Source organism: Heptranchias perlo, chromosome 7, assembly GCF_035084215.1.
Source record: "Heptranchias perlo isolate sHepPer1 chromosome 7, sHepPer1.hap1, whole genome shotgun sequence".
NCBI lineage: Eukaryota > Metazoa > Chordata > Chondrichthyes > Hexanchiformes > Hexanchidae > Heptranchias > Heptranchias perlo.
In genome coordinates, this window is record NC_090331.1 from 4,525,919 (window position 1) to 4,543,298 (window position 17,380).

The following is a 17,380-nucleotide window of genomic DNA, read 5'->3' on the forward strand; positions in this document are numbered from 1 at the left end:
TCACCCAGCCTGTCTATATCCCCTTGCAGGTTTTTTATGTCCTCCTCACTCTCTACTTTCCCTCCCATCTTTGTATCATCTGCAAATTTTGATATGTTGCACTCGGTCCCCTCCTCCAAATCGTTAATATAGATTGTAAAGAGTTGGGGACCCAGCACCGACCCCTGTGGAACACCACTGGTTACTGGTTGCCAGTCCGAAAATGAACCATTTATCCCAACTCTCTGCTTCCTGTTCGATAACCAATCCTCCACCCATGCCAGAATATTACCCCCAATCCCGTGATTTTTTATCTTAAGTAATAATCTTTTATGTGGCACCTTGTCGAATGCCTTCTGGAAGTCTAAATACACTATGTCCACTGGTTCCCCTTTATCCACCCTATACGTTATATCCTCGAAGAACTCAAGCAAATTTGTCAGACATGACTTCCCCTTCATAAAGCCATGCTGACTTTGTCCTATTAAATTATGCTTATCTAAATGTTCCGTTACTGTCTCCTTAATAATAGACTCCAAAATTTTACCCACCACAGATGTTAAGCTAACTGGCCTATAATTTCCAGCCTTCTGCCTACTACCCTTTTTAAATAACGGTGTTACATTAGCAGTTTTCCAATCTGCCGGGACCTCTCCTGAGTCCAGGGAATTTTGGAAAACTATCACCAAAGCATCCACAATCCCTACTGCCACTTCCCTCAAGACCCTAGGATGGAAGCCATCAGGTCCAGGGGATTTATCCGCCTTGAGTCCCATTATTTTACTGAGTACCATCTCCTGAGTGATTTTAATCGTATTTAGCTCCTCCCCCCCGAGAGTCCCCTGTTTGTCCAGTGTTGGGATGTTCTTAGTGTCCTCTACTGTAAAGACTGAAACAAAATATTTGTTCAGCATTTTTGCCATCTCCATGTTTCCCACCATTAATTTCCCGGTCTCATCCTCTAAGGGACCTATGTTTGCCTTAGCCACCCTTTTTCTTTTTATATAACTATAGAAACTCTTGCTATCTGTTTTTATATTTTTTGCTAATTTCTTTTCATAATCTAACTTCCCTTTCTTAATCAATCCTTTAGTTACTTTTTGCTGTCTTTTGAAGAATTCCCAATCTTCTATCCTCCCACTAAGTTTGGCTACCTTATATGTCCTTGTTTTTAGTCGGATACTATCCTTGATTTCTTTACTTAGCCACGGATGGCTGTCATTTCTTTTACACCCTTTTTTCCTCAGTGGAATATATTTATTTTGAAAGTTGTAAAATAACTCCCTAAATGAACACCACTGCTCATGTACCGTCTTACCCTTTAATCTATTTTCCCAGTCCACTTTAATCAATTCCGCTCTCATACCATCATAGTCTCCTTTATTCAAGCTCAGTACGCTTGTTTGAGAATCAACCTTCTCACCCTCTAATTGGATATGGAATTCAACCATGTTGTGGTCGCTCGTTCCAAGGGGATCCTTAACTAGGACATTATTAATTAATCCTGACTCATTACACAGGACCAGGTCCAAGGTTGCCTGCCCCCTTGTAGGATCAGTTACATACTGCTCAAGAAATCCATCCCTGATGCACTCAATGAACTCGTCCTCAAGGCTGCTCTGCCCAATTTGATTTGTCCAGTTAATATGATAATTAAAATCCCCCATAATTATGGCTGTTCCCTTATTACATGCCCCGACTATCTCCTGATTAATACTTCTTCCAGCAGAGTTGCAACTATTAGGAGGCCTATATACTACGCCCACTAATGTTTTTTTTCCCTTATTATTCCTTATCTCCACCCAAACTGTTTCATTATCTTGATGCTTTGTCCCAATATCATTTCTCTGTATTACAGTGATTCCTTCCTTTATTAACATAGCCACCCCACCTCCCCTTCCTTCCTGCCTGTCCTTCCTGATTGTTAAATACCCTGGCATATTTAATTCCCAGTCGTTGTCACCCTGCAGCCATGTTTCTGTAATGGCCACAAGATCATACCCATACGTAGTTATTTGTGCCGTTAACTCGTCCATTTTATTACGAATGCTACGTGCATTCAGATAAAGAACTTTCAAATCTGTTTTGTGACGCTTAGTTCCTGCTTTTTCCTTTTTTAACACTTTACCTATTACTCCATACCTTCTGTCCCTTCCTGTTACGCTTTCCTCTCTCTCCCTGCTCAGGTTCCCAACCCCCTGCCACTTTAGTTTAAACCCTCCCCATTCTCGTAAATCTTCATTGTACCTTTTCCATAGTTCTAATATCTTTCCTGTAATGGGGTCTCCAGTCCGGCACACGGTACCCAGCTGTGGTCTAACCAATGTCTTGTACAAATTCAACATGACTTTCCTGCTTCGATGCTTCATGTATAAAATCCACAATTCCATTTGCCTCCTAATGACCTTTTCTAACTACAGTCACACTCTTTTTAAAAGAAGAAATTATAGAATTTTCCAGCACAGAAGTCCCATTGTGCCTGTACTGGCTGTTTTGAAATAGTTCTCCACTTAGTCCCATCCCCCTGCCTGTTCCCCATTCCCATTTCAATTTTTCTTTTTCAAATATTTATCAACCTCCCTTTTAAAAGCTGTTATGCATTCTGCTCCTACCTCTGTTTCTGGTAAGGCATTCCATGTTCTAACAACCCTCTGTGTGTAAAAATAATTCTCTTAACCTTTTCCTTTAGTTATTTTGGCTGTCATGTTAAATCTATTACCTCTTTATTAGTTATTCACTAACCAATAGAAATACTTTTTTCTCAATTTACTTTATCAAAGTAGTAACTTTAAAAACGGAATTGGATATATACTTGAGAAGGAAAAGTTTGCAGGGCTATGGGGAAAGAGCAGGGGAGTGGGACTAATTGGATAGCTTTTGAAGAGCTGGCACAGGCACGATGTGCCGAATGGCCTCTCTGTGCTGTAAGATTCTATGAAAGCTCCTCATAATTTTGAACGTCTGTCTCCATCTCGCCTATATATCATACCCTTGGATCGTTAGAGTTGTGGAACAGATAGATCTTAAGAAACTTAATGTTTAGAGTATACTTCATTGAGTTTTTTTATTCATTCATGGGATGTGGGCGTCGCTGGCAAGGCCAGCATTTATTGCCCATCCCTAATTGCCCTTGAGAAGGTGGTGGTGAGCCGCCTTCTTGAACCGCTGCAGTCCGTGTGGTGAAGGTTCTCCCACAGTGCTGTTAGGAAGGGAGTTCCAGGATTTTGACCCAGCGACGATGAAGGAACGGCGATATATTTCCAAGTCGGGATGGTGTGTGACTTGGAGGGGAACGTGCAGGTGGAGTTGTTCCCATGCACCTGCTGCCCTTGTCCTTCTAGATGGTAGAGGTCGCGGGTTTGGGAGGTGCTGTGGAAGAAGCCTTGGCGAGTTGCTGCAGTGCATCCTGTGGATGGTACACACTGCAGCCACTGTGCGCCGGTGGTGGAGGGAGTGAATGTTTAGGGTGGTGGATGGGGCATCAATCAAGCGGGCTGCGTTGTCCTGGATAGTGTTGAGCTTCTTGAGTGTTGTTGGAGCTGCACTCATCCAGGCAAGTGGTGAGTATTCCATCACTCTCTTGACTTGTGTCTTGTAGATGGTGGAAAGGCTTTGGGGAGTCAGGAGTTGAGTCACTCGGCACAGAATACCCAGCCTCTGACCTGCTTTTGTAGCCACACTATTTATGTGGCTGGTTCAGTTGAGTTTCTGATCTACAGCACAGAAACAGGCCATTCGGCCCGACTGGTCTATGCTGGCGTTTATGCTCCATTCGAGCTTCCTCCCTTCTTTATCTAACCTTATCAGCATACCCTTCTATTCCTTTCTCCCTCATGTGCTTATCTAGCTTCCCCTTAAATACATCTATGCTATTTGCCTCAACTACTCCTTGTGGCAGCGCGTTCCACATTCTTACCACTCTTTTGGGTAAAGAAGTTTCTCCTGAATTCCCTATTGGATTTATTAGTGACTATCTTATATTTATGACCTCTAGTTTTGGACTCCCCCGCAAGTGGAAACATTTTCTCTACATCTCCCCTATCAAACCCTTTCATTATCTTAAAGACCTCCATCAGGTCACCCCTCAGTCTTTTTTCTAGAGAAAGAGCCCCAGCCTGTTCAGCCTTTCCTGGTCAGTATATCCTCTCAGTTCTGGTATCATCCTGGTGAATCTTTTTTTGCAGCCTCTCCAATGCCTCTATATCCTTTTTATAATATGGAGACCAGAACTGTGCACAGTACTCCTTTTTTCCAAAATGTGCTAGTTCATAGCTCTCTGCATGGAACTGTATCAGCCACATATCCACCAACTCCTCTCTCCTGCCTGTGATCTGCTTGCATCTTCATGGTTTGCCATGCCCTCTAATTTGGTCTCATCTCATTTCTCTTGTGCCTTTGTCTAAGTCATTTAGTTAAATAGAATTTGACCCCTAGTTACCTTTATCCATGCGGCTACTTCTCTCTTTAATATCACGTGCTTTCAATTTCATAATGAGCCTTTTTTGAGGTACCTTGTCAAATGCCGCCTTAAAAAAAAATCCACATATCGAACATCCAACTGCAGATGTACATTGTGATTTCCTCAAACATCTCAATCAAATTAGTGAACCTCAATCTGCCCTTAACAAACCCATGCCGACTGACCCTGTTTAACCCTTGTGTTTCTTGGCCCATGTCCTTCTGAACGTCCGTAAAGCAGGTTGAAATTGGTGATCTTCAGAAGCACATGCGAGGCAAGACGGAGTGGCCTACAATTTTTTTGACTTGTCCCTTTCCCCTTTCTCAAACATAGATTCAACAGTCTTTGGCACGGTTCCCAGCACCCACCAGTATTCTGGATGCATATCGTCCACACCTGGTGAACATTATACTGCAAGTATTGATCTCCATTAATGGCTCTTCCACAACTCCTTCAGGTACTACTACAGTCTCATATTCACCTTTCTCTGTAAAAACAGAGGTACATAAGAAATAGAAGCAGGAGTAGGCCATACGGCTCCTCGAGTCTGCTCCGCCATTCAATAAAATCATGGTTGATCTTTGACCTCAACCCCACTTTCCCGCCCTATCCCCATATCCCTTGATTCCCTTACGAATGGCGTATTGAGCATAGTCACGCTCAAGGACAAGACAGCATCTTTCTCTCTAGATGGTGTGGCTCATCCTTTGACTATCCTGTCACTGAAATGCTTATAAAAGCCATTGTTACTCCTTTTGTTGACTCCCAGTCTTTCATACTCCCTCTTAATCTTCCTAATCCCTTTGCTTTCCTTCATATGTATATATTAACAAGGACACATAGTGTGTAGTGTCAATAGCAGTTTCTGCAGGCATTGTAGAGATAACTGTGCAGATGTCCGCACAGATCTCACATAGAGCAAACAATACCATATCTCCGAAACCCTAACTCCACCCAACCATACCTAATTCTAAACCCTAACTAATAACCCAAACCTAAGTTGGGGATGCGAGGTGTCAGTAGTCACTCCGATATTAATATTTCTCGTAGTTTTCTTCTGCGTTATCTTCCTATATTTATCGTTTGCCAATTTTAATCTAATTTTTGCTATAACTTGGAGCCTTTTGGTTGCCCTATTATGAGAGACATCCAGACATTGGAGAGGGTGCAGTGAGGAGCAACTAAATTGATAGCCGAGTTAAGGGGAGAGGCTGCACAAACTGGGAATATTTGTGCTGGAGAAGGGAAGGCTCATGGATGATCTATTGAAGTACTCAAGATCCTAAAGGTTAATGTCGGTATTTTTAACATAGTCAGAAGTTCTACAACAAGGGGGCGTAGCCTTCAACGTAGAGGAAGGATGGAAAAAACATTTAGATTTAACCACTTTACGCAGAAGATGGTGAATGTAGGGAATGGACTGTCGGAGGCAATGGGGGCTGATTTGTATCAGCAAATTCATGAGGGGTTTGGATAAGAACCTGGAGATAAATTTGAAAGAAGACTATGGGATGCATTATCGGATATGATATTTCCTACTCACTGCAACCAGCCGGATGGACCGCAGGAGTCTTTTCCTCTCCCAAATATTCCTGTATTTCTATGTTCCTCCAGCCTTTGACGTATCCCCATTACTTCTAATCAGAATGTATTAACTTGGACCTTATCTGACTTCTATTTAAGTACCTCCCACTGCTGCTCTGCTGTTTGATTGGGGTGGGTGGCAGTTAATCTGAGGTAAAACCCTTTTGTCCCACGGAAATTAGTTTGTTGCCAGGTTATGTCAGCTAATTAAGTTACAGGTCCATCTGTTCCAAGAGGGATACTGTTGATTGCGACCAGTTTCTGTCTCCTGCTGAATGCTTGTACAAAGCACTATCTCTACGCCAACCATCAGGCTGGAATCTGTGTTGACAATTCCCCTGACAGCGAATGTGCAGTTGATCATGACTGGTGTAGAGAAACGGACAATGATGAGAAAAGTTTTGCAATTGACTGGATGGATGAGGCACCAGCACCTGAGGGTGTCTTGAAATTACTGTTGTACAAGATGCCTGGCTTTTCCATGCCTTACTAACAAGCTAAAAGTGTACTGAGCTGTGCCAGTTACAAACCCATAGCAATCAAGCAAGTGAGGATGATTGATAAGTTGTTAGGCACTACAAACATACAAAATTGATGGGCAGGAAAAGACCAGCTGATCCATCAAGCCTGCTCCACACTCATGATGGCCAGAGCACCCTGACCAGACACCACCGCCCGCACCCCCCCCCCCCCCCCCCCCCCACTGAAGAGCAGGATGATAATGTTGAGAATGACACTTGAAAGGGGCTCTTACATTATTGGTTATGTAAATAACTATTGCAAAACTTTGTTCTATAGCAAGAAATATAAAAACTGACAGTAAGAGCTTTTACAAGTGTATATAAAAAGGAAGAGAGTAATTAAAGTAAGTATCGGTCTCTTAGAGGATAAGACTGGGGAAATAATAATGGAAAAACAAGGAAATGGCAGAGGAATTGAACAGGTATTTTGTATCTGTCTTCACAGTAGAAGACACTAATAACATACCAATAATAGTAGAAAATCAAGGGGCATAGGGGAGGTAAGAACTAAAAACAATCACTATCACTAGAGAAAAAGTACTAGATAAACTAATGGGTCTAAAGGCTGACAAGTCCCCTGGACCTGATGGCTTGCATCCGAGGGTCTTAAAAGAAGTGGCTACAGAGATAGTGGATGCATTGGTTGTAATCTTCTAGAATTCACTAGATTCTGGAAAGGTTCCAGCGGATTGGAAAACTGCAAACGTAACACCCCTATTCAAGAAGGGAGTGAGACAGAAAGCAGGTAACTATAGACCAGTTAGCCTAACATCTGTCATTGGGAAAATGCTAGAATCCATTATTAAGGAAGTAATAGCGGGACATTTGGAGACTCATAATAAAATCAAGGAGAGTCAACATGGTTTTATGAAGGGGAAATCGTGTCTGACAAATTTATTTGAGTTCTTTTGAGGAAGTAACAGGCAGGGTGGATAAAGGGGAACCAGTAGATGTAGTGTATTTGGATTTCCAAAAATCATTCGATAAGGTGCCACATAAAAGGTTACTGCACAAGATAAGAGATCATGGTGTTGGGGGTAATATACTGGCATGGATAGAGGATTGGCTAACTAACAGAAAATAGAGAGTTGGGATAAAGGGATCATTTTCAGGATAGCCATTTGTAACTAGTGGGGTGCTGCAGGGATCAGTGCTGGGGCCTCAACTATTTACAATCTATATCAATGACTTGGATGAAGGGAGCGAGTGTACTGTGGCCAAATTTGCTGATAATACAAAGATAGGTGGAAAAGTAAGTTGTGAGGAGGACACAAAGTGTCTGCAAAGGGATATAGGTAGGTTAAGCGAGTGGGCAAAAATGTGGCAGATGGAATAGAATGTGGGAAAATGTGAAGTCATCCACTTTGGTAGAAAGAATAAAAAAGCAAATTATTATACAAATGGAGACAGACTACAGAATGCTGCAGTACAGAGGGATTTGGGTGTCCTCATACATGAAATACAAAAAGTTAGCGCATGGGTGCAGCAGGTAAATTGGGAAGGCAAATGGAATACTCGCCTTTATTTCAAGGGGGGTGGAGTATAAAAGCAGGGAAGTCTTGCTACAGCTGTTCAGGGTGCTGGTGAGACCACACCTGGAGTACTGCGTACAGTTTTGGTGCCCTTATTTAAGGAAGGATATACTTGCATTGGAGGTGGTTCAGAGAAGGTTCACTAGGTCGATTCCGGGTATGGAAGGGTTTTCTTATGAGGAAAGAGTGAGCAGGTTGGGCCTATACTCACTGGAGTTTAGAAGAATGAGAGGCGACCTTATTGAAACATGTAAGATTCTGGGGGGACTTGACAGGGTAAATGCAGAGAGGATGTTTCCCCTCATAGGGGAATCTAGAACTAGGGGGTACAGTCTCAGAATAAGGGTCGCCCATTTAAGACAGATGAGGAGGAATTTCTTCTCCCAGGGTTGTGAACCTTTGGAATTCTTTGCCGCAAAGAGCGGTGGAGGCTGAGTCACTGAATCCATTCAAGGCTGAGTCCGACAAATTTTTGATTAGCAAGGGAGTCGGGATATGGGGAACAGGCGGGAAAGTGGAGTTGAGGCCAGAATCAGAGTAGCTATGATCTCATTGAATGGCGGAGCAGGCTTGAAGGACCAAGTGGCTTACTCCTGCTCCTATCTCTTATGTTCTGAGTTTGTGTGCCCATCGCAATATTGCATTGAAAAGTATAATGTAGTGAGGTTGGTGAAATTATAACCATTGATTAGAAGAAAAAAGTAGACTTCAATTTATTTCATTCATTTCCACATCAGTGATGCTTGAAACAACTCTGAACATTATTGATCTCATTTGCAGACTATTTAAGACCCACTTGCATATATGTAAGATGCATTGAGTGTGATGGAAGGGTACACTTAAGTTATGACTTTTAGCAGAAAACTATTGCTGGATGATCATTTGAAACTTAAAATTGAGATGTACAGCTTGTCGAAAATGAATATAAAAATTCATCCATTAGATTGTACAATTAGGTCAAATTTCAGGCTTGGTCCAAAGGAGTGAGGGAGGAATCATTTTGACACATTGGTGCAAAGTTCCTGTTGGAACAATGTATTTTCAGGAAATATGTTTTCCATCATACAATAAGGCCCTGTTCTGAGTCCATACTTTGGTTTTCTTCTGTTGCCAACAGTTTAGGATTTTCTCCAAAAGTTCATTGATTTAGCCTTGTGGGTCCGTTCTTTTACAGAAGTTCTGGAAAAGTTTGAGAACTTTTCAGTTTAGTTTTCAATGAAGACTTTCAAAATGAAAACTTCAATACCCTATTATTGGCTGATGTGCAATTTGTTTTACTGGACACCCAGTGTCTGTTAACTGAGGATGGCTGTGGGCCTGGTCCTACACTGGATAAATAATTCTGGTTCTGGTTGGTGCCTGGTGCCACTTTTAAGATCTGTTGAATACCCCATAGCCCTGCAGGTGAGCAGTAACCACAGTAGTTACTTGTGTTGTTTGCCAGTGTTGCTCAACTTACAGAAGTGTGATTTCTCCTGCAAACGCAGGTTAAGGGCTTCTTGTCATGGTTTTGTTTGCTGCATTGATGAGAGTGTTTGTTTGACATTTGTTCTTTCAAATTCACAAACCTTGTGCTGTGCTTCCTGCATTTCCAGCTCAGAAAAATAAATTGGTTTAGGGAGCAATTAAACATGAACATGGTGCACCAAGAAATTTCACGAGTGAGTAACAACCATGTTGACTCTAGAGACTGGAGAGAAGGCATTGGGGTCCCATGGGACTCTCAACCTCCTTCAGTTAAAGTCACAAAACTCTTCAGCTTCTATGGTTCCACTGCTAGTGTGGTATCATCAAACACCAGAGCTAAAAAAAGTGGCGCAACCGTTCAAGTCTTTAACCCACGTGTAGGTAATGCTTTCGAGTTCTTTGCTTGAGCTATCCCTCCAGCCTCGTGCAGATACAAAAACTTACAATTATATAAGCACCTTTAACATAGTAAAACGTCCCAAGGCACTTCACAGGAGCGATTATCAAACAAAATTTGACGCTGAGCCATACAAGGAGATAATAGTCCAGGTGATCAAAGGCTTGGTCAAAGAGCTAGGTTTTAAGGAGCACCTTTTAAAAGAGGTAGGAAGGCTGGGAGGTTTAGGGAGGGAATTCTAGAGTTTAGGGCCTAGGCAGCTGAAGGCACGGCTGCCAATGGTGGGAGATGGAAATCGGGGATGGGCAAGAGGCAAGAATTGGAGGAGTGCAGAGCGCTCAGAGGGTTGTAGGGCTGGAGGAGGCTACAGAGGTAGGGAGGGGCGAGGCCATGAAGAGATCTGAAAACAAGATTGAGAATTTTTAAATCGAGTCATTACCGAACTGGGAGCCAATGTAGGTCAGCGAGCACAGTGGGTGATGGGTGAATGGGACTTGGTGCGATTTACGGAAGGTGGGATACCGGCAAGGAGAGCATTGGACGAATCGAGTCTAGAGGTAACAAAGGCACGGATGAGGGATTCAGCAGCAGATACTTGCAACTTGGCACCAACCAACACCAATATGTGGCAGAGGAAGACTCACTGACAGTTTTTGCAAACCCATCGTGCCTGTGCCAGCTCTTTGAAAGAGCTATCCAATTAATCTCGTTCCCCAGCTCTTTCCCCATATCCCTGTAAAAATTTTTCCCTTCAAGTATTTATCCAATTCCCTTTTGAAAGTTACTATTGAATCTGCTTCCACCGCCCTTTCAGGCAGTGCATTCCAGATCATAACAACTTGCTGCGTTAAAAAAAAAATGTTGCCTCATGTCGCCTCTGGTTCTTTTGACAATCACCTTATCTGTGTCCTCTGGTCACCGCTCCTTCTGCCACTGGAAACAGTTTCTCCTTACTCACTCTATCAAAACCGTTGATGATTTTGAACACCCCTATCGAATCTCCCCTTAACCTTCCATGTTCTAAAGGTGAACAACCCCAGCTTCTCCAGTCTCTCCACATAACTGAAGCCCCTCATCCCTGGTACCATTCTATGTCCTCTGCCATCACAAATCTCATGTGGGAAAAGGCTGCACTAGCACAATCTGTGGCTCCAATGCTGATACTGAAAGCATCGTTGGCTTTGATTTTGCTTGCTCCATCAACCAGTCCTGAACTTTGCTGGACACTCCAGCTTTGGTAACTGCTGTTGCACTGACTGGCCCTGCTAAATCATCTGTAAGTGGTCAATTGTCCACTTTTTAATTTTAATTAAGAAAGTAAACAGATGGTCCATAGCACAGGACACGGCCAAGATTGAATAGAGTAAAAGACTCAACAGATTAAATCAGAAACCAGCGATTCGGTGAATGCAGACCTTGATTTATAAAAGCTGAAGATTATAGGAAGAAAGAAAGACTGAGGGAGGTAAGGAGATTTGTGGTTTATAAGTCCTGGATAAGTGTAAGTAAGGGTACAGTTACACCGTCATTTTTTTAAAGAATGAAATACCTGCATTTATAGGTGCCTCCCATGACCTCAGGACGACCCAAAGCGCTTTATAACCAATGAAGTACTTTTGAAGTGCAGTCACTGTTGTAATGTAGGGAACGTGGCAGCCAATTTGCGCACAGCAAGATCCCACAAATAGCAATGTGATAAATAACTAGACGATCTGTTTTGATGATGTTGGTTGAGGGATAAATATTGGCCAGGACACCAGGGAGAACTCAACAAAACTGCATGTTTATTTCCTGGTGCTATTCTACAAGTTACCAAGCTTATCGAATTCAATTTCACAATTTGCCCTGGTGGGATTGGAACTCATCGTCTGGGTTTCTAGCCCGGGACCACAATGTCATTATACCCCAATTCCTCAAGAGAACCAAGAGTCAGTTGTTTGCGTTTGCTATGGTTTCGGAGAGGGGATTTACACTGGCTGTTTTCCCCCACCCCCGATCTGTCTTCTAGTTTTGAAATCAGTTGGGAGTCTTTTGACATTCTGATGCTGTGGTGTTCTGGGTATGACCCCTGGTCGTACTGTGCACCATTGAACTCGAACTCCAGAAGACTGCGTTCACCGGGTTTCAGTATCTGTGTTCTAGCGAGATCTATTGTCAGGCCACCACGGAATCGCTGATTACACATCGGCTTTAGGAAACTGGAGATGCAAAGGTTGGTGCATAAATGCACCCTGAAGCCATCGTTTCTTGTGATCCGGTTTTAATGTTGATTGATCTTTGCAGAAGCTCATTGTAAATTCTGATTGTTAATTCAAAATAAAACTCTGTTAGTTGCTTCCTGAAAGGATTTGTTCTACTGTTTGTGTGAGACAGAGAAAGTGAGTTTAAGCAATGCACCGGAGCTATCCAACTCTATCGGCCAGTTTGCTGGGGATGGAGGAGGAATTAGTACACGTCATAAGTGCATCGTGAATTCTCCCCTGGTTTTGAAATGCTGGTTGGGTGCGAAGCATGCAGATGCAGAATGGTCACTAAGAGTTGTTCTCGAGACCAAGATCTTTGACTTGCAAGTCAGCGTTCGCAGGTCACTAGTTCACGCCTAACACTGGGAGTTGGCAATTCATGCCCTGTTTACCTGAAGTCTGAAATTGAGTTTCGTAGCGTTAGTATGCCCAGTGTGTAAGGTGTGGAATGCCTCGAGATGGAGAAGTGCAGTGCAGCTGGCATTCTCTATTCTTTGGGACCTGTTTCTCTCACATACGTTCTCCACGTTTTGGCCATGAGGAGGAAGTCTGTAGGGCCGAGTTGCGGTCTCCTTATGCTCTGGACCGACTCACTTAAAAGATTCTGAAAAGGGATAAAATTTGGATGCTTTATTTTCGCACCAATTTGAAGTAGTTCATAAGTTAAGCATGTGTATTGCTGATTCTGCTGTGTTGCTTTTTGAACCTCCAATAATTACAGTCTTGTAAATCGATAGGTTTAGCCTGAACATAACAACTTGCATTTATATAGTGCCTTTAATGTAGTAAAACGTTCCAAGGCGCTTCACAGGAACGTTATCAGACAAAATTTGACACCAAGGCACATGGAGAGATTAGGACAGGTGACCAAAAACTTGGTCGAAGAGGTAGGTTTTAAGGAGCGTCAAAGGAGATGAGAGAGGTGGAGAGGTTTAAGGAGGGAATCCCAGAGCTTAAGGCCTAGACAGTTGTTGGTACGGCCTCCGATGGAGGGGCGAAGGAAATCGGGGATGCAAAAGAGGTAAGAACTGGAGGAGCGCAGAGATCTTGGGTTTACAGCTGGAGGAGGTTGCAGAGATGGGGAGAGGCAAGGCCATGGAGGGATTTGAACACAAGGATGAGAGTTTTAAATTTGATGCGTTTCTGGGACTGGGAGCCTAATGTAGGTCAGTGAGCTCAGGGGTGATGGGTGAACGGGACTTGGTGCGAGTTAGGATACGGGCAGCAGAGCTTTGGATCAGCTGAAGTTTATGGAGGGTGGAAGTTGGGAGGCCAGCCAGGAGAGGATTGGAATAGTTGAGTCTGGAGGTAACAAAAGCATGGATGAGGGTTTCAGCAGCAGATGAGCTGAGGCAGGGGCAGTGACGGGCGATGTTACGAGGATGGAAGGAGGTGGTCGTGGTAATGGAGCAGATATGGGGTCAGAAGTTCAGCTCAGGGTCAAATAGGACACCAAGGTTACGAACGGTCTGGTTCAGCCTCAGACAGTGGCCAGGGAGGGGGATGGAATCATTGTCTAGGGAACGGAGTTTGTGGTGGGGGCTGAAGACAATGGCTTTCGTCTTCCCAATATTTAATTGGAGGAAATTTCAGCTCATTCATCACTGGATGTCGGACAGGCAGCGTGACAAATCAGAGACAGTGGAGGGGTTGAGAGAGTTTGCGTTGAGGCAGAGTAGGGTGTCCTCAGCATATGTGTGGAATCTAACGTGTTTTCGGATGATGTCGCTGAGGGGGCAGCATGTAGATGAGGAAAAGGAATGGGGCCAAGGATAGATCATTGGGAGACTCCAGAGGTAACGGTGCTGGAGCGGGAAGAGAAGCTTGCTTTGTTAATTGGCTGTGTTCTTACTCTGCCAGAAGATGTGGGCTCCTTTCGTCTGGAAGACTAGTGTAGGCAGAATTGCTTATAAAGTAGGGAACACGGTTCTTGCATAGAGTCAGTTTTGTTTGCAGGGATTCTGAGACCTGGTATTACCTCCATATGGCATTCCAAAAATGAATTGTGGTTCTCTCCCTTAACACCAGGGGCTTGGTGTTTCCCTTATTGGGAGGGAGCAGATCCTTCACCGTTTTTGCAAGGGTTACTCTGGTAACATGTTCCTTCGAGTCACTTTCCTGTCTGACATGGAACATAGACAGCTTTGCAGAGAGAGCATGGGGGTCTCTGACATCCTTCCTAAAGTGTGGTGCCCAGAATTGAACACACTACTCCAGCTGAGGCCTGACCAGTGTTTTATAAAGGTTTAGCATAACTTCCTTGCTTTTGTACTCTATGCCTCTATCTATAAAGCCAAGGATCCCATATGCTTTTTAAATAGCTTCATCAACTTGTCCTGCCACCTTCAAAGATTTGTGTATGTGCTTCCCCAGGTATTTTGCGGATTTTCTTTTACTCTTTTATGCGGTATTTGAATTTTGTCTTTTTTTTTCATCCAGTTTCTCTTGTGCACCTTTTATATAAAAATAAATTGCATTTTTATTGTCCCGGGAGGTTTATTTCCTAAACGCTCGATTATGGCCGGCATGGGAACCAACTGGATTGGCGTATGTCCTGGGTAATTAGCACCTCTGACAATGTGCCTTTGGAAATGGTCTGACCTGATCCCTGCCGATGACGGGCAAATCCGTTCTGCTTTTTGAAATGTCTCAGCCCTTTACCCTTTCATGAAATATCCAAGTCCTTGGGGACTGAGTGGCGGCCTGGGATAGACTCTAGCCTTTCACTTCTGGGATTTGGGTTCATACTGATGGAATGAATGTGCCCTCTGTTAATTGGCTGCAAAGGTCCCATATAAAATGAGTTGGGGAGATGTCAGGGGATTTGTTGTGCTGTTCGATATGCTTGAATGCAAAACTAAAACAGCCAGGTTTTCTTCATTTTATTTTTTAGGTAAAACCCAGATTGTTGATGGGAGAATCATCTGTCCGTTAAACGTCCAATTGGCCAGCTTGCTGCCAGTATGGGTGAGTTGAGTGCTTGTTTGTGTTTGTTTCCCATCGAAGAGAGTTGATCTTTTGTTGGAAAGGAGGAGATTTGGAGGTGACCGAGTAGAACCAGGCCAGGGCTGGAAGTAGTGGCCCGAGATAACCTTAACGAGAGGGAAAAAACAAAAAGTGCTTGTCTCGTGTAGTAAAAATTGAAGCTGGCAGTGATTTGGAGCCGAGGTGAGGAATCTGGTGATCTGCAGCGTGGCCCAGGTGGTCAGAGTGTGGAATTGCAGGCAGACCGAAAACTGTTCTTAAACTATCCTGTTGATGTGGGCTGTCACATTACTGGGGACATCCTATTAAAAATGTGACAGGACAGGCATCACCAGACGTGGACACGATTATCTTTGAGAAACTCATGGGCACACCATTGACATACTACTTTTGAATTGAAAGATGACAGAACATACTGATTTTAATACATAGATGTAGGGCATAGATACAACTGATCTGAATAATTTGTTCACGCTGACAAAGGGTGCAAAAACTAGAAGACATTATTTTTAAATTGACAGATTAAGACTATGTAGGAAGTTCAGCCAGGATGGCTTCACACCAAGGGAAGGCCAATAAAACACACAGTATGAATATGTTCAAGAGGCGATGATAGCAGTGACGGTTACTTTCATTTTTTTGAAATCTGATTTGTTTTGTAGATGAGCAGCAAGCTCTTCACTCCATCATGCAAGATCTGGCTGTGCTCCACATGGCTAGTCGCCCTCTCCTATCATTGCACGATACAGGGAAACCTAAGGCTGCGTCGTCCAATAATCAGGTATGTGTGAAGTGAAGCACAGTTGTTACAGGTTTCTCTAGTGCATTGAGCCCCTCTACTAGAATCATAGAATGGTTACAGCATGGATAGAGGCCATTCAGCCCATCGAGTCCGCGCTGGCTCCATGCAGGAGCAATCCAGCTAGTCCCACTACCCCGCCCTTTCCCCATAGCCCTGCAAATTTTTTCTTTTCAATTACTTATCCAGTTCCATTTTGAAGGCCATGATTGAATCTGCCTCCACCACCCCCTCGGGCAGTGCATTCCAGATCATAACCACTCGCTGTGTGTAAAAAAAAAAGAAGTTTTTCCTCATGTCACCTTTGGTTCTTTTGCCAATCACCTTAAATCTATGTCCTCTGGTTCTTGACCCTTCCGTCAATGGGAACAGTTTCTCTCTATCTACTCTGTCTAGACCCTTCATGATTTTGAACACCTCTATCAAATCACCTCGCAACCGTCTCTGTTCCAAGGAGAACAACCCCAGCTTCTCCAGTCTGTCCATGTAGCTGAAGTCCCTCATCCCTGGAATTGTTCTAGTAAATCTCTTCTGCACCCTCTCTAAGGCCTTCACATCTTTCCTAAAGTGCGGTGCCCAGAACTGGACACAATACTCCAGTTGTGGCCGCCCCAGTGTTTTATAAAGATTCATCATGACTTCCATACTTTTGTACTCTGTGTCTCTATTTATAAAGCCCAGGATCCCGTATTTTTTTTAACCGCTTTCTCAACCTGCCCTGCCATCTTCAACGATTTGTGCTCATATACCCCCAGATCTCTCTGTTCCTGTACCCCTTTTAGAGTTGAACCCTCAAGTTTATATTGTCTCTCCTCGTTCTTCCTACCGAATTGTATCACTTCGCATTTTTCTGCGTTAAATTTCATCTGCCACGAGTCGCCCATGCCACCAGCCTGTCTGTGTCCCCTTGAAGTCTATCACTATGCCCCTCACTGTTCACTGCCCTTCCAAATTTTGTCATCTGCAAATTTTGAAATTGTGCCCTGTACACCCAAGATCAAGACATTAATATATATCAGGAAAAGCAGTTGTCCCAGCACCAACTCCTGGGGAACACCACTGTGCACCTCCCTCCAGAACACTTTACCCTTCCACTGGGGGGAAAATTCCACTTATGCCAACACACTGTTGTTAAACCAATATTCTTGTACGGTACCTTTTAATTAATCACTTCACATTGCTCCCACAATCTGTGACAGGCTTGTAGCTGTCAGCTCTTCACCGTAATGTTGCAGAGTTCAAAATGTAATTTCTAAATAAAGCCCTAGGTTAGAATCATCGAGTTGAAAGCACAGGAGGCAATTTGATTAATTGGGCATGATTTTAACATTGAAAAACGGGTGGGTTGGGGTTGGAGGGGTATTCAAAATCGCAACCATTTCAGACCTACCCCTAACCTGCCTCCATCAAGGGT

General features: G+C 43.5%; 1 protein-coding gene across 1 annotated transcript in view; it reads left to right on the top strand.

Annotated features, from left to right (window-relative positions):
• Nucleotides 1-4,776: 4,776 nt before the first annotated feature.
• Nucleotides 4,777-17,380, top strand: part of map3k2 (mitogen-activated protein kinase kinase kinase 2) — a 67,846-nt gene continuing 55,242 nt past the window's right edge. Inside the window, exons 1-3 of the mRNA XM_067986960.1 lie at nucleotides 4,777-4,895; nucleotides 15,076-15,149; nucleotides 15,830-15,948. Coding sequence (XP_067843061.1) covers nucleotides 15,146-15,149; nucleotides 15,830-15,948 — 123 coding nt within the window. The 5' untranslated portion in view covers nucleotides 4,777-4,895; nucleotides 15,076-15,145. The remainder of the gene's footprint in view (nucleotides 4,896-15,075; nucleotides 15,150-15,829; nucleotides 15,949-17,380) is intronic.